The sequence below is a fragment of the Anas acuta genome, chromosome 2 (assembly GCF_963932015.1).
Source record: "Anas acuta chromosome 2, bAnaAcu1.1, whole genome shotgun sequence".
NCBI classification, from domain to species: Eukaryota; Metazoa; Chordata; class Aves; order Anseriformes; family Anatidae; genus Anas; species Anas acuta.
Window position 1 is genome coordinate 376,395 of NC_088980.1, and position 22,356 is coordinate 398,750.

The 22,356-nt window shown below is 49.6% G+C and overlaps 2 protein-coding genes across 5 annotated transcripts in view; both read right to left on the reverse strand.

Moving 5' to 3' along the window:
- SMARCD3 (SWI/SNF related BAF chromatin remodeling complex subunit D3) overlaps window positions 1-11,348 on the reverse strand; it is a 93,540-nt gene extending 82,192 nt beyond the window's left edge. The window contains exons 1-3 of one of the 4 annotated variants that reach the window (XM_068673019.1): window positions 11,332-11,348; window positions 9,691-10,230; window positions 8,212-8,405 (exon numbers count right to left, since the gene is read on the reverse strand). The gene's annotated coding sequence lies outside the window, so the exon portion shown is untranslated. Of the gene's footprint in view, window positions 1-8,211; window positions 8,406-9,690; window positions 10,447-11,331 lie in introns of those variants that run through there. The other 3 variants (XM_068673028.1, XM_068673021.1, XM_068673029.1) reach the window with 3 other exon arrangements.
- A 6,917-nt stretch (window positions 11,349-18,265) lies between these two features.
- On the reverse strand, window positions 18,266-22,335 carry CHPF2 (chondroitin polymerizing factor 2). The gene is made up of 4 exons (XM_068673030.1): window positions 21,774-22,335; window positions 20,648-21,212; window positions 20,053-20,235; window positions 18,266-19,781 (listed from the first exon to the last, which is right to left on the reverse strand). The coding sequence occupies exons 1-4, from the start codon at window positions 22,046-22,048 to the stop codon at window positions 18,519-18,521; spliced, it is 2,286 nt and encodes a 761-aa protein (XP_068529131.1). The 5' UTR covers window positions 22,049-22,335; the 3' UTR covers window positions 18,266-18,518.
- Between the last annotated feature and the right edge of the window lie 21 nt (window positions 22,336-22,356).

The window sequence follows — 22,356 nt, forward strand, 5'->3', positions numbered from 1 at the left end:
ATACGCATCATGCAATAAGATCTGGAACAAAGAAGGATGAATGGGGGACTTTCGGAGTGATGGCGTTTGTCTTCCCAAGAAACCGTAACACATGAGGAGCCCTGCTTTCCTGGATGTGGCTGAACACCTGCCTGCTGATGGGAGGCGGGGAAGGAAGTCCTTGGTTTGCTTTGCTTGCAAGCAGCTTTTGCTTTACCAGTTAAACTGCCTTTATCTCAGCCCACAAGATTTTGCACTTCTACCTTTCTGATTCTTTTCCTATCCCACTATGGGGCAGTGAGTGAGCAGCTGTGTGGTGTTCAGCTGCCTGCCTGGGTTAAACCGCAACAGCAGGCAAAAAAAGCCTCTGGTCATGGAATTTTGCTTAATTTAATTTAGTGGCAACTAACAAACCTTTAATTACTGATTCTAGTACTGAGGAATAAAGATAACACACAGGGAAAACACCTTAGTCTCACTCTGGATGTTTCCCCTTCCCACTTTTCAGTTTCCAATCCCCCTGCCAGATGCCACATTCAGTCCCTTTGGTGATGCAGCAGGAAGTGCAGGAGATGGGGGTCAATGCATAGGGGTTCCTTTTCTTTTTTCAGCTCTTTTGCTTCTTATTCATCATTGGTTCTTCAATGGGCCATAGTGCCTTACAGGTACACCTTCTCCTTTTGTGTCCTCACGCCTAATTAAGCAACTCCTCTTGTACACCTTCTGTTTCCTCAGGTGTCTCTCCCATTCTGCTCTGGTGTTTCCTCACCCTTCTTGGATATCTTTTCTGCTCTTGCACTTCTCTTGCTCTGCTCCAGCAACACTGCTTGTCCCTGCTTGGGCATCTTTCTTCCAGCATCTCTCCTGCCTCTGCTTGGGTGTCTCCCCTTGTGCCTGGCAACTACTGCCCTTTCTTAAATATTTTCAGAGAGGTGTCCTGTGCTCCTCTGATTGGTTCTAGTTTTGGTGTGTGGTGGATCCATTTTGTACGTTGCTCAGCTGGCTGGAAGCAGCTATGACCAGCACAGGGCAATCTGTGACTTTCTCCTATACAGTCAGTGCTGCAGCATGTCCCTACAAAGCCTGCCGCTTTTGCCCAATATAGCGCCCCACACTCGCGGACCCCGAGTACAGTACAAGCCCTCTGTTCATCTCACAGGCCTGCCCAGACACTGGACCACCTATCTACTGACAAGTCCTCAGTTTGCTTGAGATCTGCCAGCAGATTACACATACAACCCCTGCCACACACACCAGGTCTAGGAAAGACACACGCTCCTCTTCTGTAGCTGGCACCTGGTACATGGGCTGTGACCTGCAGCTGCTGAGACACTCATTTCACTCACCTCAGTCCCCCACAGTAGCTGGCGCTTGGGACACATGCCAGACCCAATGGTGGAACTTGAGATCCTTCCCTGCTCTGGCTAGCCCTGAGACTCCCCCTCACTCCAGCTGCTAGAAACAAAGCCCAGGGGTGCCTACACTCCCAGTGTGACTCACTTGTTGGCCCCAAATTCACTCATGCTGGTCCCCACAGTAGCTGCCATTCCAGACACAAAGTCTTTGAGATCTGTGAAGATGCTCCCAAGAGATGGGCCCTCTAGCTACTCACACTGAGACAACCACTTGCTCCCATGGCAGACACCACAGTCCAGGGATGGCTGCACCCCCGGGTCTGACTCCAGTTGCTGGTATACACTCACGTCAGTCTTGCCAGTTTGTGGCACCTATTCTTTAGAGAACTCACACATAGCTGTAGAGAGATTACACAGAAAGTTAAGAACAGATTTAATAGAAAGATAGGATAGACTGTGACAATCAGGCACAGGTCTCAGCCAGAAAAACGTACTGACCAGCTACTGTGCGCATGCAAGTGACCTTTTTCATACCCTCTTCTGTCTACCCTCTCACTTTGCTTCTCCCCACCCCCCCAACCACAAACATTTCCTAGTAAGTTTTGCATAATTCCACAAGCCTCCTCAAATATTCCAAACCCTGATGTTCCTCTTATTTCCACCTTATTATCAATTACCAAGTCCAGGGAAATCCTCTCCAAAGTTATGCCCGTAGTTTCTTAATGGCTCATCATTGAGTGACTGCAGACATTTGGTCCTTGTCTCCATTACCCCTTGAACTAGCAGTTTGTGTCTTTGTGGTTTTGTTTAGCACATTGCCTATTTCGTTGTTATCCGCTTTGCACTGAAAATATCCTTGACAGGATAATCTTAATGAAGGAGAGGTGCGCTCTCACCTTTTGTGTAAACTTATATTTCCTACTTTTCCTAACTATTTATGTGGAATTTTCCTTATTGACTATATACGTCCCTTATTAGCCTTTATGTTCTTCAGAAACCTCACTGAGAGCATTTTCAAAAGACTTAAGGACAATGCACTGAGAGGCCTGCTCTTATTCACATGATTCTTCGAAGAATTCTAACCCTAATAGAACAAGGGCACAACAGACAATAGAATAAGAACATAATAGACCTGTGGGGCACTGTTTGCCTCTGCAGAAAACATTCTGACTCCTTCTCTGCAATGGCATACTTACGACACAAACAGGACACTAATTCTTTGAACAAAAGACAGGATGCAACTAATCACAACTTTGTGTACGATTTATGATGTTAAATACACCAGCACAGAAAGATGGCTGCAGTACTTGATAGAAGCATTCACTGAGAATTAAATGTGAAGGATTTATAGACAGCCTGACAGAAGGTATTACAGACAGCAGTTCTCTCTTCCTCTTATGGTATTGCAGGCAATGTTGGTCACATCTCAAGAAAGTATATGGCGTAATTAATAAAGATACAAATATAAGAAAACCAGCTATGAAATAATTATCTTATGAAGAGCAACTGAAAAAAGTTGTTTTTTTTTTTTTTCCAGGAAAAAAAAAGGGCTGTACACTTTTTGAGGAGAAAAGTGTACAGATTTAAGACTACTACTGAGACAAAACTAGGAGTACATTACCTTGTTACAGAAGATCTAAGTGACCACCAAAAAAACAGGGGCCAATAAAATCAAAATCAACATAAGCTTTTTCATGCAGCATATAGTTAGCCTATGGCACTTGCCAAGAGACATTAAATATGTATAAATGCATCAGTTACATATGGAGCATCCAGTTTTCTTGACCCTAAGACCACACAGCAAAAGCTTTACATGCCATACAGCCAGAAGACACACACCACCACATACTTTAGAGGATGACTGAGAGAGGAAGCAGCCAGTAGTCCACAGAAAAGCTGTAACAGCAGATGTCTCACATGTTCCACCACACTGAGTTGGGACCCAACTGGTCTACATGTAATGCTGGAGACCTCGTGTTGGCATTCCTGGCAGTCCCTTGCTTTGGGCAGTCCCAAAAAGCAAAGCCCACAGAACAAAAGCCAAACTCTACTGAGAACTAACACAAACCTTCTGTGAGGGGCAGCTTATTGCTTAGCATTAATCATGAGATATTTGAAAGACTGTTCTAGGGAGGTGGCAGGGTATTGGACTATTTTTTTTAATAAGCACTATGAAATATCAATAACTTCCCCAATCTGCTGTCACAAAGCAAAGAGCAAGTGTCAATTGGGAAATGTAGTTAAAAGCAAAGGTACCTCCACAGGGAAGGATTAGTCAGACAATATTCATCAGTGTCATTCAGCATATGGGAAAGTAATACAAAATCGCCTCTAGTAAACTGGAGTGTAGGACAGATCTATTGTATCAAGACCTAAAAACCATCTTATTAAGACAGATTCATTCAAATAATGTGTGTACTGAAATGCAAGGAACAATCTAAGAACAAAGGATAAAGAACATCCCCCTACAGCAAGAGATTTTATCTTGAAAAGCAGAAACTCTGAACTGGAAGTAGGGACCACAGTGGGAAAACAACTCAAACCCAATTACCTATCCTACTGTGGCAAACAGAGTCAGAGAAACTCTTGGATTTACGGAGAGAAGAAACTAAGGAGAGAGGGATGATTTTCTCCACATGCCTTTGCCACTAGAGAAGTCCACGTGGGAACCCTGGGTAAAGTAGTGTCAAGAACAATTCACAGAAAAGTTGAAACAATCCAGAGGTCTGAAACATGTTGACCATTAAAGTCTTAAATAATGCAACATGTTTAATGAACTAAACACAATGTTCTGAGTTGATACCATTGTGCTCTTTAAGTACATTCAGTGTAAGTACAAACAAACTCATGAAATTTCAGGTACTGAGGGACTTTTAATTTATATAGGGAAGGTAGAAAAAAAAAAAGAACAAGAACCGGCGGCCAAAAGCTGTCACCATACAAACTATGCTACTGTCCTGGTTTCAGTTAGAACAGAGTTAATTTTCCTCCTAGTAGCTAGTAGGGTGCTGTGTTTTGGCTTAGGATGAGAAGAGTGCTGATAACACCCCGATGTTTTAATTGTTGCAGAGCAGTGCTTACACCAAGCCAAGGACTTTTCAGCTCCTCACTCTGTCCTGCCAGCAGGCAGGCTGGGGGTGCAGCAAGAGCTGGGAGGGGACAGACCCAGGACAGGTGACCCAAACTAGCCAAAGGGGTATTCCATACCATCTGGGGTCATGCTAAACAATATATAGGGGTGGCTAGCCGGGGGGAGGGGGCCGGACTGCTCAGGGTTAGGCTGGGCATCGGTGAGCGGGTGGTGAGCAATTGCATTGTGCGTCACTTGTTTGTACACATTATTAGTAGTAGTACTATTATTATTATTGTAAATATTATTTTCCTGACTTAATGAACTGTCTTTATCTCAACTCACAGGCTTCACTTACCCATTTCTCTCCCCTATCCCAGAGAGGGAGGGGGGAGAGTGAGCGAACAGCTGTGTGGCGTTTAGCTGCCGGCCAGGTTAAACCACAACACCTACAAAGCATTGCCACATAGCACATTCCAGCTAGGAGCACAGGGAAAAAAAATAAAATAAAATTGACATTCCTCTCAGACAATTACAATGGCATTCTCTTCTACATAAGCACAACTGGCACTGCTGGAACCTGCACCCCTTGCTTGTAGGACAGACAGAATATAACAGACATCACTAACAGAATACTTACAGAATCAAAGAAAAGTGGTTAGTGTAGTGCGTTTACATGGCAAGGTTTTGGTAGTGGGGGGCTGCAGGGGTGGCCTCTGTGAGGAGAAAGCAGAAGCTGCCCCATGTTAGGTAAGGAACAGTTCCAGACAGCTCCACAGGGACCCGCTGCTGCCCAGAGCTGGGCCAATGAGCAATGTTGTTTGCCCCTGGGAAAGCAGAGAAAGGGAAAAAAACTGCTGCACAACAGCAGCTGGGAGAGTGAGGAGTGAGAAGCAGCCCTGCAGCCCCCAAGTTGAGAGCAGCAGGAGGCAGGAGGTGCTCCAGGCTCACAGCAGCAGTTGCCCTGCGGGCTGTGCAGGGAGAGGCCCCTGGTGGAGCAGGCTGTCCCCCTGCACCCATGGGTCCCACACGGAGCAGATCTCCACGCTGCAGCCCCCCCATGGGTGGAGGAGCCCCCGGTGGAGCAGGTGGCTGTGGCCTGGAGGAGGCTGCGGCCCATGGAGAGCCCCCGCAGGAGCAGGCCCCGGGCCGGAGCTGCAGCCCGTGGAGAGGAGCCCACGGGGAGCAGGGGGCTGGGGGGAGCTGCCCCCACCCGTGGGGGACCCGTGCTGGAGCAGTTTGGGACTGGGGGATGGACCCCGTGGGACCGAGCTGTGTGGGAGCAGTGCTTGAGGAGCTGCTGCCTGTGGGCAGCCCCCACAGGCTCAGTTTGGGAAGGATGGCATCCCGTGGGAGGGACCCCACAGGGAGCAGGGGCAGGTGAAGGAGTGGCAGAGAGAAAGCATCAGGGGCTGACCACAGCTCCCACTCTTCACAAGAGCAACTCAGGCTGTCAATTCACGAAAATCAAGCAAACCCCAGCTGATGACCTCTGAGTAACGCTTCCTGAACAAGACCTACTAGCCACTATCGATGTTACAAACATGTTATGGATAACACAGCAATAATTCTGTAAGCCAGAAGAAAAAGTATGAAAGTTGCAGTTATTTGCCTGTTTCTATGCACTTACGATGTTTCTGTATAAATTAAAAACCTGAATAATTCCTGTGGTATAGTGCCAGAACTCTCAATGCTTTATATTTTTAAGTCAGAACCATTCAATTCCTCCAATCCCACCCTTCCAGAAAAGCTAAGTTGCTTGAATGCTATTCAATTTAAGGGGAGATCAGCAAATTCCAGGCGTTAACTCAAGTCCTCTGTTTGGAAACCACTGTGGCAATATCACACTGGAAGAGAAGTGAGCTCCAAGTGATTAAGAGTACTGAAGTTTAAAGTTAACACCTTATCTTTAATTGAGATTAAGATCGATTAAAAGAGTTTTAATACATAAACTCTTCTGATTTCAGACAGGGTTGTGGAGCAAGCTGTCTGCAGAAAGTCAGACTGAATTAGCAGGTATACTCTGCATTAACTTTAATATCAATGGCTTCTAACAAGTTAGTCATCATAGAGGACACAGCATTTGACAGTTACAGGAAGGGAAACAAATGGAATGGTGAATCTGAGCTGAAAAGGAAATAAACTCTCCTAGGCATTAGTTAGAAAAAGCATTTTGCCATATTTGCTGTCTTGCATTCAATAGGTACCCTGAACCAACACCATCCACAAGTACAAACACAAGTAAGAAAATCAAAAATGAGCTTCCTCTGATTAACAGATTATTATTCTCATTGCCTTTACTTACAATTTATTTTGTCAAGGCCCTGCAGTCACACCCCTTTTTGTCTGGTCCCCCCTCCACCAAGTATCCTCATCCTTCTGTAATTTGGAGCCTGAATGACAGGAACTATCAAACTGCCTTTCTAAAAGGCATACCGTTAACCAGCAACAGCTGTAAACTGGATTCAAGTGCCCACTACCTTTAAGAAAAGGCCAAAGTGAATGGTCTTATAGTCATCCTTGCATTCAGAATCCAAGAGAACATTCAGTTGAACAGAAAAGGACAAAATAGTAACAGAAAACATAATCACAGAAAAGTAAATGCACTGAAAATAAGGCTAGACGAGTCTAGACCAGGAAAACGGAACAATTCCTTCCAGTGAAGATAACTTAACATTGAAAAAGCAGACATAATAATTTGTATGATTTTCTAAGACTATTTAGCCCAAACTACTGATTCCAATTGACTGGAAAAACATTCAGTATTTGCCTTGTTTTCCTGTTCTTTTTTTTTTTTTCACGTATCTAGTACTATTCAGAGACAGGATGCTTTGGTGTGACTTAGTGCAACACAGTTCTTAGGTTCATGTAAGTCATGATCAGTAAACTACTAATAGTAACTCTCTGTTCCAGACTTTCCTTAGCTCAGCCAACAGATAAAAAGCCATGTCCAAAGTTCATAACTATGCTGTGGCAGACTCAGCAATATGATTGTCAACAGGCCAAACAAGATAGCAATAAAAAACATAATTTATCTTAAAATCAAAAAGTTATACGTTAGTCTACTTGTTTCCAATGCAAAATAGGTTTTGTTTTTCTAGTAGGCACTCTACCAGTGAAATGACCTGTCCAGGCTATAAAAGGCGAAAAGGCACTGATCCAGCTGTAGGAAAGAGAAAGTCCCTTACAGATGTATTGTGCATTGGCTGAGGAAAAGATAGGTGGATGAAGCTGGTTATTTACTAGTGGAAGCAACAAGAGGATTGGAACTAATGGTAGAAAGTAGACTGGAGAGTCAGATCTGAGTACCTTATCACAGAGATGACCAGTGCATATCCAGCAACAGCAGGCACTAGAGAAGCCTAACAGCTGGTAAGAGCTAACCAAGTTAATTTAAATCTCTGTAAAAAACAGGGCAACCCTATAAATCAATAACCATCTGACATGAACTAATCACATTTACTTGTAGCTACTTGGGTAATAAGCCACCTGAGAGAATATCTGCTACTTCATCTTCTTCATCTTTCCTCTACTAGGCCTGCTCTTAGCAACTGCATTCTCTAATATTACTTGATCTGAACCAGTCTACTCTGCCTAATCAGCTGCCTCCCTGGCAGCAGTAGTAGAAACTATCAGAAAAGAAGTTGACTAATAAAAGGACCAGATGAGATCAATAGCAGCTAGAAGGCAATTCAGAACTTATTTCACAAAATAACATTTTCCAGATGTCCAAATATTTTCCAGTATCAATATAAGTCACATTCTTCCCACCTAGATCAGGTCACTTTTCAAAGGGCTAAAACCTACCTGTACCCAACTAGGTAGATGATGAACACCTGGAGTCACCTCTGTATAGACCAAGAGTGAACAGCAAACTTATCCAACAGGATGGGGCACGAAACCAGATATTATGTCATGATGAATTAGCAGAAGATATTCTAAACGACCTGAAGCAGGAACAGCTCTAAGACAGCAGGCCGAAGATGCATTTGGATCCAGCTCTGAAAAAAGAAAATACATACGGAGTGAGAGAGAAGCAATATATAATAAAAATAGAACTTCCTAGAACAGACCAACCCATGAGACACTTCAAAGACAGCACAACTCAAAGAAAGAGAAAGAGAGAGAGAAAGATCAAGAAAGGAAAGATGCAACAGACAGGGATTAAGGACTTCCCGGCAGACAACTGCAGGCAGGTGCACATCCATGTTGCCAGTAAGGTACTTTTGCCCAGGCACTAGGCCACATTTACAAGCTATTCAACTTTCAGACTGAAGCCAGCTTATATTTGGGAAGGTGGGAGAAAATATGGAAGTACAACACGTGCCTATAATCTGTCAACATGTTGAGGATTACTTTAGTAAGAACCACAGAACGGTTAAGACTGGAAGAGATCCCTGGAATTTGTCTAGTCCAAACAAGAAGCAAGGGTACTTTCTCCCATGGATGTTCTCAATTACATTTCTGCCGTACAACATCCCTAGCAACCTTGGGAAAGAAGGCCAGCTCAGGAACTTTAACCGAGTCAGCTTGCTTTCACTCTTAAAAAATTGTATCTTTAATGGCTGTCAGACTACCACAGCATCTCAGCAGGCACTATCAGCTGCCTTGGTAGGCTGTCGAGAGTGTTGTAGAGTAGGATAACTAATGATCCCACAGATCCAGGGTACAGTCAGGCAGCTTCAGTGGCCACATATTCATGCCAGGTCCCTGAGCAGGTGAGTCGGGGTAAGAAGGAAAAGGCAGCTGCTCCTTGGGAAGAGCTGAGCCAGCTGTACCTGTCCATACAGAACAGTGCTCTTTTTGACATCTCTTCACTGCAGGTGATGAAGGACAGAAGCATTACAGCAGAACAGATGTGAACACCAGCACTCACAGCATTCATGGGTGTAAGCCCACACCCAGTGATACAGTTAGGAGCAGCTGTTCAAAGAACAGATAGGCAAGAAAGGGAAATACAAGCATCACAATGCCAGGCTAGGCAGTGCTGGTCAGCGTAAGAGCAAACAACTCCATCAGGGACTGTAACAAGGCTCTCAGTTCAGCAAGGCCAAAACAGGGGCAGAAAGATTATGGTGAATTCTACTTAGAATAGAGACAAAGATAAGGAAGGATAGAGTCTCAGAAAGCAGTGGCTGAGTTAGAACACAGCAATGGAAGCAGTGCAAGGAAGAAGGGCTGGGCCAGGAGAGCAAAGTGAGACAGTACATGAGGTACAGAAAGGAAAATCACTGCAGCACTGCAGAAAAGGAGGAAACCAAAGGCTGACAATGCCACGAATCTCACCCTCACCCTGCCTGAGGAGCAGGGCCAGGCTGGGAGGTTCTTCCCCACAGCCAGAAAGCAGGAGATTCTGCCAGGGAAGAAGGGCTGGTTTCTCACGGTGGTGTCCCCATGGTGAACAATAGGTTGTTGATTGTTCCTGAGGCAGCACCAAGGAACTGGTTATTTTCTGAAGCAGCAGGACTCCTCTGGATGTGCAGTGCTATTAAGTTGGTGTCTCCAAGAAGCGCAGTGCTGACAATACCAGGTCACAGCCTGGATGAGGGCGAGTGCTTGGAAATGACCTAATCTCCTAGCAAAGTAAGCAGCACAGAGCAGCAGCTTCCAAAAAAACGAAAGTCTCTCCAGCAGGAATTGGCAAAGAGGATATCTCTCCTCAGGTGGGTGTCTGTGCTTCTCAAAGGGGAGGTAAGGAGAATCAAAGAAGCTCTTGCTCCCCACCATCCTGAGGAAAGCCAGCAAAGTAGATGTTGCATCGCAGTTTGGCTGTTGATCTCTTCTGGAAGGAAGTTCAGGGAGCATGGGCCTTCCTGGAGTGTCAATCTGCATAAGGTAGGAGATTATGAAAATCACCGGTCACCCCAGGATATGTGCCAGAAGTCTCCACTTCCAATGAGTGTTTTCCTTTCAAGAGCAGAGGTCAGTTTCACTCAAAAAATGATTTAAAAGTGTTAGTGGGAGACCAGTTCCAGGGGTAGATGCACACAGGGTCCTCCTCCACAGGCCACGCTGAGAGGGGAAATGGAAGAGAGTTCAGGACCCAGGGGACAGGAGGGAGGGAGAAAGCGGCAACCTCCAGCAGCAGGTGGTGCCGAAGTGGGAGTCAAGGAGATGCGGGCCATACAGAGCAGTGGTCAGATTTGGGTCAGCTTGTTTCCAGTAAGTACCTGGGGCTACGTGTTACCCTCTGAAAGAAAACTGGGGCCAGCTCAAAGGCAGCATGACAAATAACTCCTTTTTTATTTGAGCGTGTCTCCCGCACGCAGAAGGCTGGATGCTCGCGGAGCGCTGCAGACACCCATCAGCTGGCTGCGGGGCAGTGCTGGGGGGCTGCGTGTCTCTGGGGCCAGGGTCTGGGGAAGGGGACCCCCTGCTCCACAGGACCCCCGCTCGTCTCTCCGATGGGAGGACCAGACCGAAAAAGCTCCCGAGGGGGCTCGCAGCCCGTTTGGGGGCGGCAGACGAGCGCGGGGCTCCCCCTCTCCACCTGCCTTCCCCGACGCGATCTGACCGGCTCCCTCCGACACGGCGAAGCCGCCGCAGCCCGTTCCGGGGGTGTGGGGGGCGCGCCAAGAAAACCGCTGGGGGCCAGGCCGGCGGCGACGCCGAGCCCGAGCCCGAGCAGGGGCAGCGCAGCGGAGCCGAGCGGGGGCGGCGGAGCGGCGCGGAGGGGGCACGGGCGGGCGGCGCGGTCCGCTCCCTCGGGGGCGGCGAGGGCTCCGCCGGTCCCCCCCCCCCGCCGGGAGCGTCCCGCGGGCAGCGCCAGAACCCGGGGTCCGCGCCCGGTTCCGGGGTGCCGCCGGCGGGGGGCAGCGGCCGGGCGGAGGCGTCCCGCAGCCGGAGCTCCCGCGGGCGCCCGGGGCGGGGTGGAGCCGGGCGGGTGGCCGGGGCGAGGGGCGGCGGGGCCGGGGGCGAGGCGCTCACCGTCCCGTCCACGCTCCTCCTCCTCCCCGCCGCGCCGCTCTCCCGCTCGCACCGGGGCCGCCGCTCCAGCACCGGGCTCGGGGCGCCTGCGCGGCGCTGCGGAGAGCGGCGCAGGGACCGCCTGCAACGTGCGCGGCAAGCGCCCCCCCGGCAGGGACACAGCGCGGCACCGGGGCCGCCTGCACGGGGCTGGGACCGGGCTGGAAGCGGCCGCTCCCCGTGCCCCGCCGCGCTCCGGCCTTGCGCGTGTCAGCGCCGCTTCGGCTGCGGGGAGCCGGCGGCTCCGCGGTCCCCGCGACCGCTTCGAACCCTCCGGGGGGGGGCGCGGAGCTCCTCCCGCAGCCGGGCGGGGACAGCGGCCGCGCTTCTCCCGGCCCCGGGGCGCCGGACAGCGCTCGGCCGCTGGCGGGGCTCGGGGCAGCCTCGGGAAGCGGCCGCGCAGCTGCGGGCCCGCGGCACGGCCCCCGCTGCCCCCCGCTCCCCAGCCCGCCCGTCGCCCCCCGCCCCAGCCCCGCCGCCACTGCCCCCCTCCCGCAGCCCCCGTCCCGCTGCCCCCCTCTCGCCGCCGCAGCCCCCCCGCCGCCGCAGCGCCCCTCGCTCACCGCCACCCGCTCTCCGCCGCAGCGCCCCTCGCCCCGCCGCAGCCCCCTCGCCGCCGCCGCCGCGGCTCTCGCGCGCACCACAGCGCCTCCGCCCGCCGCCACCCGGCCCCGCCGCCGGCCGCGCTCCCTCCGCTCCCGGCCGGCGGGCGGCTCGGGCTCCGCCGCAGAACCGGCCCCGGGCCGCCCGCCCTGCTCCGGCCACCCGGCGGCCGTGCCGCCCGCTCCGCCCACCCGCACCCACCCGGCGGCGGGGCCGGGGCCGGGGCCGGCAGCGCCGGGAGGGGAGCGAGGGCCGCGGGGCAGGGCCGGGGGCCGCCGGCTCGGGAGAGGTCCCCGGGGGTGCGCTCAGCGCTTCTGCCCCGTGCCGAGCGGGGGTGGCCGCGGGCACCGCCTGGGCACCGCCAGGGCACCGCCAGGGCACCGCCAGGGCACCGAGCCACCGGCGCGCGGCGAGAGATTCGGGGCTGGTATTGCCCAAAGAAGCCGTGCTTTAAAAGTGAACGCGGGAAGAGAAAGGCTTCGAAGCATGTGTAACGTGTCAAATCCAAAACTCGTCTCTGCCAAGAATTATCACCCTAAATTTGCTTTTTTTAATTATTTTTTTTTGTACTAGCTCTTAAGTGAGGACACTGGGTTTGGTGGGCTGTGGTTCTGATACAGTAGGCCAATAATAATGAGAAAATACAAGGAACGTTAGTGAATATCCAGTGGAAAATGTTTATGAAGCACACTTTCAAGGAATAATTTGAAGAGGCACTGAAGAGAGTCTGACTTAAGTTGGAGAAGCACTGGAAACAATGAGGGCTGAGCAGGGGAGTTAGTATTGGATGGGCACAAAGTGAGTGATTCTGAGTGATGCTCCAAAGAGCTATGAGAAAGGGGTAGAGGGAAACAGTTTAAAAGGAGTGTCAGATGAGCAGAAGCCAAGCAATATTTCCAACTCCAGGTGTTCAGAAATGGTGTAAGCCTAAAAACGAAAATAAAATCTTGTAAAGGTTATGAGGTGGATTCATATCTTACTGGGTATTTTCAAATTGGGGATATATATTGATGTGCCTTCAGAATGTGTTTTTCCTGCATGTCATACATGTATTCTCAAGCTTTTCACAGACTCACAGAACTGTTGATGCTGTCAGGGCCCTCGGGGTCCCTCTGGTCCCAGGGGTGCTCCAGCAGCCCTCAGAGCTGGTGCCCAGCCCCAGGGGCAGGCGCTGCTGGAGCTGTGCAGAGAGCAGCCCCCAGCCCCTCTGGGGGCAGCCTGGGCCAGGGCTCTGGCCCCTGCGCAGCCAATAAGACTGTTAGCTGCCTTCTTGCCACAGCTGTTTGCGCTGGAAATACAGTAGTAAATATAAAGTTTTTTGCATTACCTGTAGTCCAGAAACTGCCATCTTTGAACATCCTGGAAGAAAAGGCTTAGAATGCATATTGAGAAGATATGTAAGGGCTGTGTATGTCCAGGAAAGAATCTGATACAGGAATGCAAGAGAGGGTGACTACCTTTGCCTAAGGGACACGACTCATGAGGGCCCCGAGATGGTGTTGCAAGAAATATTTGGTGGTTCAGGCCAGGACCACTAGCAGGAAACTAAGCGAGCTAGCACAGCTGTGTTTTGAAGTACTGGCAAGTCTGTTTCATGAGCTATGTGACTAGGTAATTCTCGAAGCTGAATAATAGAGAGCAAGCTCCTCAGAAAATAAGTCTTCATTCTGGAGTGAAGAATAGAGGACTGTGCTGAGAAAGAATACTTTGATTTTGATAGGGAAATATGTACCTGTTGATGAGATTATATTGTTCTCGGTATCTGGTCATCTGATTTTGACCTACAGTAACTCCAAACCCTGCCTATGGAACAGCCTAGACCTCCTGCAGGTTATTTTTACACACTCCAGAGCGCCAGCAACAAGCCGTGAACCACTTTGCAGTGGGAAAATTCAGAATGCTGTTGGCTGTGACTGAGATGTCTGCAGCCATTCTGGGGATTATATGTACACAACTGAGCTGCTTAAGACTGGCAGGGGAGTAGAGTGGCAAACCATGCAGGTTGCCCAGATGAGAGGGGCTGCACATCCCCCTTACCTGGAAAGGTCACATTATTTATATTCCAGAGTCTTGGAGAAGATTGATGTACATGGTAAGGGTTAAGCAAGCCTGTCTTGCACATCCAGAGGAGCAAGTTACCCCTACTGCAACTGAAGACAAGAAAGAATATTCAAGTACATGGAGCGTGAAGAAAGTGAAGTATACACAACAGTACATGTACCTGGAGCACAACAGAATAAGCACAGTTGCAGACACAACAGACAGCTAATGAGGGCGTGCATTTTCTGAGTTTTACAAAGTTGAATTTTACACTCAGTGATTTGTCTTCTTGACCAGTCCATGACCCCAGTACAGTCCAAGAATTCTGTGCCATGATCTTCATACAGTTCATCATTTCTGGCTGAACTAAAGAGCGTCCTTGAAAAAGATTGTTCCTTCTTTTCAGATAATGACATAAAACGTTGGTGCAGGGTCAAATCATAAGTACCTCTGACTCATTTATTCTGTTTCTGACAGTAGCCAATAATGAATGCCCAGAGAAGACCATAAAACAGGGCAGATGTATAGCAGTAGCTCCTGCCATGCTGTCCTAGCTCACAGTATTTTTTGATTCAGAGACCCACTGTGACAGAGGTGTTGGCTTTGTACTTAATAGCCTTTGATCAATTTCTGTTTTGCAATTTTCATCCACTATTTAGTCATGAAATTTAAGCCCATGAAGGACAAATAATTCTGCCTGTACGTATGACAGGTCACTTCATATGGGACCCCAATGATCTCTGTAACAAACCAGACGAATTCTAACTTACTAGAAAAACTACTGCTTTGTAATTTCACTAGTTAATCACATCACTATAAGCATATGCCTATTTTCAGCTGAAATTATTTGTTTCAGTTTAAAGGTGTTGGTTCTGGTGCTTATCCCTTAACCCCACCCAATTAAAAATCTCTTTAGCATCCAGCATTTTTAGTCAGTTTATGTACTTGTACACTCCAATCAGATCACCTCACAACTTTTATGCAATGAAAGTTCCGCATCTCTCAGATTTCAGAAAGCTCTGCATCTCTCAGGGGCATTATTGCTGTCTCAAATCAACAACACTCGTTTCCTCAAGATTGTCTACCTGTATAAATCTATTATTTCATATCTTAAACAGTAAACTTTTCAGGGCTGTGAGAGCTCTGTGTTTTAGAGCCTAAAATAGTGTGTCCTGGTTAAATTAATGCCAATTGGCAACCTAATTCACAGAATCACAGAATTTCTAGGTTGGAAGAGACCTCAAGATCATCGAGTCCAACCTCTAACCTAACACTAACAGTCCCCACTAAACCATATCCCTAAGCTCTACATCTAAACGTCTTTTGAAGACTTCCAGGGATGGTGACTCCACCACCTCCCTGGGCAGCCCGTTCCAGTGCCTAACAACCCTTTCGGTAAAGAAATTCTTCCTAACATCTAACCTAAAACTCCCCTGGCGCAACTTTAGCCCATTCCCCCTTGTCCTGTCACCAGGCACATGGGAGAACAGACCAACCCCCACCTCACTACAGCCTCCTTTAAGGTATCTGTAGAGAGTGATAAGGTCGCCCCTGAGCCTCCTCTTCTCCAGGCTGAACAAGCCCAGCTCCCTCAGCCGCTCCTCGTAGGACTTGTTCTCCAGGCCCCTCACCAGCTTCGTCGCCCTTCTCTGCTCAAGCACCTCGATGTCCTTCTTGTAGCGAGGGGCCCAAAACTGAACACAGTACTCGAGGTGCGGCCTCACCAGAGCCGAGTACAGGGGGACGATCACCTCCCTAGCCCTGCTGGTCACACTGTTTCTGATACAAGCCAGGATGCCGTTGGCCTTCTTGGCCACCTGAGCACACTGCTGGCTCATATTCAGCCGACTGTCCACCATCACTCCCAGGTCCTTCTCTGCCTGGCAGCTCTCCAACCACTCATCTCCCAGCCTGTAGCTCTGCTTGGGGTTATTGCGCCCCAGGTGCAGGACCCGGCACTTGGCCTTGTTGAACTTCATGCAGTTGACCTCAGCCCATCGGTGCAGCCTATCCAGATCCTCCTGCAGAGCCTTCCTACCCTCGAGCAGATCGACACACGCACCTAGCTTGGTGTCATCTGCAAACTTACTGAGGGTGCACTCAATGCCCTCGTCCAGATCATCGATGAAGATGTTGAAGAGGACCGGCCCCAGCACCGAGCCCTGGGGGACGCCACTAGTGACCGGCCTCCAACTGGACTTGACTCCATTTACCACGACTCTTTGGGCCCGGCTATCCAGCCAGTTTCTAACCCAACGAAGCGTGCGCCAGTCCAAGCCATGAGCAGCCAGTTTCTTGAGGAGAATGCTGTGGGAGACGGTGTCAAAAGCTTTGCTGAAGTCAAGGTAGACCACATCCACAGCCTTTCCCTCGTCCACCCAGCGCGTCACTTTGTCGTAGAAGGAGATCAGGTTCGTCAAGCAGGATCTGCCTTCCATAAACCCATGCTGGCTGGGCCTGATCGCCTGCTTGCCCTTCAAGTGCCTCATGATGACTCCCAAGAGGATCTGCTCCATGAGCTTCCCTGGTACTGAGGTCAAACTGACAGGCCTGTAATTTCCCGGGTCTGCCCTCCGGCCCTTCTTGTAGATGGGCGTCACATTTGCTAGCCGCCAGTCAGCTGGGACCTCCCCCGATAGCCAGGACTGCTGATAAATGATGGATAGGGGCTTGGCCAGCTCCTCTGCCAGTTCTCTCAGTACCCTTGGGTGGATCCAAGGGTACATCAGTACAAATTCTTTTCAGACTTACTTTTCTTTTTGCTACATCCTTTCCAGGGAAGTGGCACGCCTTTATTTATACCAAGCATGTAACTGTATTTGAATGTTTTAAAACAAATCTGTTTGAATAACCTTACTCTGCTATGCGCTACTTTCTGGTGTTACCCTTTCTTAATACCTGTTTCCACAGTACACTTTTTTTATACCACATGCAGGTTTTGTCAATAGAGATCTTACATTTGCTTGCAAAACATCAATTAAAAGGTCAAACAACAATGGGTGAAGAGCTGCCCCCCTTTGATCTAACGAGAAGCGCCCAAATCCAACAACTGGCTCTTATTTGGTATGCCGAACAATTCTGAACTCACTTGATTCATTTGTTATGTAACTTCACAGATTGGTTGAGGTTGGTAGAATGGTCCAACCCCTGCTCCAGCAGGGCCACTCAGAGCAGGCTGCACTGGGCATCCAGGTGGCTTTTGAAGATTGGCAAGAAGTGAGACTCCACAACCTCTCTGAGCATCCTGTGCTAGGGCTCTGTCATCTGTACAGCGCTGAAGTGCTTCCTGGTCTATGAGGGAACCTGTGATCTGTTTAATAATTAAATAATTACATTAAAGTGATTTTCCTTTCTGGGTAAGTTACCTGGAGTAGGTGCAGACCTGTGCTGTGCTTGCAAGTCCAGCATAGCCTTCAGGCCTGTGTTGTGCTGCACAAAATCCTCAGCCACAGAAAAAACTTAATGGCTCACTGTGACAAGAGAGCCTGGAAACACCTTCTCATATTGGCAATTATAGCACCTGTGTGCCTTGATTTCATGTAAAATAAATTCTCATACAAATATCCTTCCTGTCTGACAGAGTTGTTTTCTTATATGACAATCCTCTAATAGCTCTAATGGACAAAATGGGAGAATCTGTTCCACAGCTAGGATCTGACTGGAGTGCTGCATGCAGATCGGAGCTAATGCTACACTACTCATGGTTCCCAGTATTTAAGTATATGTAAGAGAACATCTACACTATTCTCTCTTTAGTGTTCTCTTCAACACATAACATTTTAAATATTTCCTTATGCAATCCAAATACCTCTCCTGCTAGGATCACAGTGAACCAGCAAAACAGTGGTTGGAAGAACGCAACCACTCATAACAAGGAAGTTTTACAGCTGCTTGTTTTCACAGTCTTTGATGGTTCCTTTACCTTCCCAGATCACAAAGCAAAATCAACGTTCTGCAGTTGCAGGAGGCAGACATACCAAAATAGAAGTTAGAAGTGCACTGAACAGTTTTGTCCAGTAGCAAACTAGACAAACTGTTTGTCTCCTTGAAAATGAATTCATAAAGAGACAAACATGATAGGGTGGAACAACAGCACCAACGGTGGCATAGCCAAGGTAACCTTGCTTCAGTACACATCTCATGTTCACCGTCTGCACTGCTTGTCAGAATTGCATAGCTTAAATTAAAATCAACTCCACAGCATTTTTTCCATCCCTCATCCCAGAGCCTATAAAGTTTAAAGCTATATCACTCTGCTTGGAAAGAAATCTTTATTGATTAAAAAAAGCAGTAAAACAAAAACAAAACAAAGGAGTCCACACACACAAAAAAAAACAACACAAGAACTGCCTCTCTCCACAGCCCATGCCTGTGCTGCAGAGCAAGGCTAGGAAAGCCTCCCTCCTCCCTTGACCTCACATGCCCTTCACCCATGGCTAGGCCAGGAAGGGGATGGAAAGTGCCAAGTGTTAAGGTGCTGAGTAACTCCTGATGTTCCCAGTCTCTCAAGTACTGTTGGCCTGTTCCTGCTCAAAGAGGGCCATGGCTAAGTGTGAGCGTGATGCAAGCCCTTCCAAGTTACTGAGGACACAGCGGTGGTATAACTCCTCACTGAGCCGGGGATTGCAGCTCCTCAGTGCATATTTCTGCACTAGCCCTGGCTCCACAGCCCGAAATAAGTGCAAACCAGAATAGTGGAGGAAGACATCAAATACCTCCATGCCCTCCAGCACCTCATCTCGGTCTAGGATATCAGCTGCTAGCTTGGTACGTGCTGTCATGTAGTCAGAGTTGTAAAAGCAGGCCTCGGCAAAGGAATGTCTGTCAAAGTGCCCGTCCCTCAGGAAGTCGGTGCTGGAGGAAGCAGTCTGCTCACCACGGTATACCAGTGCAGGGTTGAACTCCTGAAAATGCACTGGGAAAAAGACCTGCCAATTGCTGATAGTATTCATTCGGCACCGGTTCAGGAACTCCATGTTGATTTCCGTCCAGACACTGGCCAAGAAGAACAGAGTGTCCACAGGGTGCTTCTTTGAGACTATATCCATGAGTTTCACTTGAGATGGCACCTCAGTTTTGACACTAATCCAGGGGATTTTAACTTCTGCATAGCGTTTCTCCAGTTCTCCTACCATGGTCTTGACTCCAGCAAATACATCCACTTGGCTGACTCGCTGAGCATCGTACGGATGGTAGATGAAAAGCAAAGTCAGCAAGGCGTTATCATGTGTGTCCAGTGTGTTCATAGCATACATATCCAGGAAGTTCGCCACAAAATCCAAGTCCTGTACTGTCAATGGAAGCACCAGTTGCACCCGCGTGGCCTCTGTTACATATGGCATGGGAATAATTTCTACCTTACTTAAGGGCCGCACCAAGCTCACTCGTTTGACCAGAACGTGACTGTGGCCCTTTTGGGTCACCGCCTCCAGCAGTAGGTCCAGGGTATACTCCATGCCCCGTGTGGGGTCAAAGCGCCGGTAGCCATTCAGCAACTGCCGCTTGCTGAAGCGAAGTGAGGGCTGGTAGCGACTGTTAAGTTGCTCAAGTGCTGACTCAATAATGTCACTGACGTCTGCTTTGCTGGCTCCAGAGAGCTCGCATTTGGGAGAGCCATCAGGACAGGAGAAGAGGTACTGCTCAGTGAAGTAGTCCCAGCTGATTACCTCAAAACGTGTCTTTGGAAGAAATGGGGCATTAATCCCCACAGGCCACGTCAAGCCTGCCTCACCTGCAGGAGTCAGCGATGTCAGGTTCCTGATCTGCATCTGTGCAAAAAAGAACACAATGACACTTTCTCTAGGAAGGTCCTGCCCACTTCCCACCCAGACCTGCATCACCACCTAGAAGCATATCCTGATAGCATCACACCAGCTTTTGGACAGCACGGTATCTGAAGTGCTACTTCTAAGATGCAGGACTACCTCCTGTGTCTGGCTGACAGCCACCTACAAACAGAAACAATCTTCTATGACAGAGTTGGAAGAAAAGGAAACCTGCTTGGATGAGCAATATTTACAGATATCCCTCACCACATACCTGGAGTTCCTGGATCTCCTGGTAGGCTCTCTCCAGTTGGATCCTGCTGAAGTGCTTGTGCAGCCGGTACATCAATGTCACGTCAGAAACAGGGTGCACAGCAAGAGCTGCTTGGAACTCCTCTTCTTCCTCCTTTTCTGGCTCAGCATTTTTGGCCAATTCATAAGTGTGATAATGCTGACCCTGAAGTGAACAAGAGCCAAGAAGACTGGCATGGAACTCTAATGTTCACAGCAAAGCCTTCCCTCACCCGAGACATGCATCCGCCTCTCTCTCTGTGCTGAGTGCAGTACCCAGAGACAAGAACACAACAGCTACCCTCCATACCCTACCTCCATAAATCACACGCCTGTTTACTTCTTAGTACCAATGCACCCTTTATCCACCGTCCAAAAAGCAAAGCATGTGCTCTCTCCCCCAACTTCTCAGCTTTCATTATGGGTGTCTCCCTTGTGCCACCACACCAGACAGCCCTTTCCTCCCCTAACCCAGTGGGGGCTCACAGAGGAGTTCCTTTGCTGAGCAGCAGGAACTAGCAAGAGCATGGGTTCTGTCAGACTTAGCTAACACAAAATGCCGGGGAGGGAGGTAGTACCTGAAGCTGGGAAATACAAGAGATACCCAGGAAATCAATGATGCAACGCCCCAGCCACTCGTCGGGGCGCACACTAAGGATCTCATTGCGGCAGCTGTCCAGGTGCGGATGGAGCTTCAGAAGCAGGCTGCGGGACAGCAGGTAGCCAAAGCCACCGTGGCAATAGCGGGCCTGCTCATCTCCCCCAATGAACTCCTCTGCTCGTCCCAGGTAGACATCCTGGTTAATGCTTAGGTGTGTCACCAGAGCCTTGACCTGTTCAGCCTGTGCATAGGTGTCATCCTGCATGATGTAGAACCAGTCATAGTCAGAACCAAAGTGCTGATGGATATAGTTCATGGTCTCATACATCAGCCAGATAGGACGCTCGTCTCCATGGGCCACAAGCACCATGCCATGAGGCACCTTGGCACTGCGCAACCCTGTGAAATACAGCAGGCGTGGGAAGTGATGGGCTACAGTCTTGTTCACTGCCACTGCCAACGTATTGAGGGTAGCCTTGGAAGTCAGCACTGCCACAAACAGTCTCTCGTGGAATCCCAATTCTGTTTGGATGTAGCGAGTTCTGTAAGGGAAGGATAAAAATTGAAGTACACTAATTTAGTGTCAGAACATCCTCATTAGTCAAGTTACCTCTGTAAGTGCTCCACCACTTGGGTTAAGTGTTTATCTGTTAGAATCTACTGATAGCGAGAACAGTTAAGCCTGAAAGGAGAGCTCTAAGAGCAGACTCACTAGTAAAAAAGTCACATTTTTTAAAAGCACTTCCTTCCTTCAAGGATCCTACAGCCTTGCATTACTTCTGCAATCCTGGAAACTGTGCAAGTCAAAAAAAAATAGAGGTAACTACTAACAAGTGATACAAGTTATTACTAATGGCTTAGAATTCTAATGAGTAGACTGATTAACGTGTTTTTAAGTGTAATTTAACACATTATGTTAGACACATGTATCTCAGTCTAAGATTTTTTTTAATTAATTTCTGCACTCCTTCAAGATCGCAAACTAGGCCACTACCTCATGCTGTTACAACTTTTTTTTTTTTTAACAAAAGATTTGAAGCTGTAGAGCTCCAAACGCCATTCACGCAAAGTTATTTTCCTCGGAAGAAAAGCGCTGATTTTACCTGAGCACTTTCTTGTAAGGCTTGTTGGGGTCCCTGTAGTACGGCACAATCCTAGGCCTGAAGTCCTCGTGCCCCTGGCCCGGCCGCCCATCCTCCGCCTCCGGCTGCGCTCCGCCGGCGGGGGGCCCGGCCCTGCCCGCCGCCCCCAGGCACGGGTCCTCGCCGCCGCCGTGGCTCCAGGAGGCGCGCAGCAGGCTCAGGCTGCAGCCCAGGGAAAGGCCCAGCACGAGCGGCAACACGGGCCGCAGCGCGGCCAGCAGCGCGGCCAGGCGCATGGCGGTGCCCGGCCGCGGGGGCTCCGCTCCGCTCCGCTCCCGGCGAGCGGCCCCCGGCCCGCTACCGGCAGGACGGGCTCACGGAGCCGCTCCGGCGGCCCTGGGACATGGCCGGCGCGGGGCCGCGGGGCGGGCGGCGGGGCCTGCGGGCGGCGGCCTCAGTGCGCGCGGGTCAGCGGCCGCGGGGCGCTGCCAGCGGCGGGCAGGGCGAGCCCTTGGCAGGGCCGGGCCCGTCCCGGAGCTCCGTGCCAGCGGCTGCCACCCGGCCGCGCTCCCGCCGCTGCCACCTCAGCCGCCTCATCGCCACC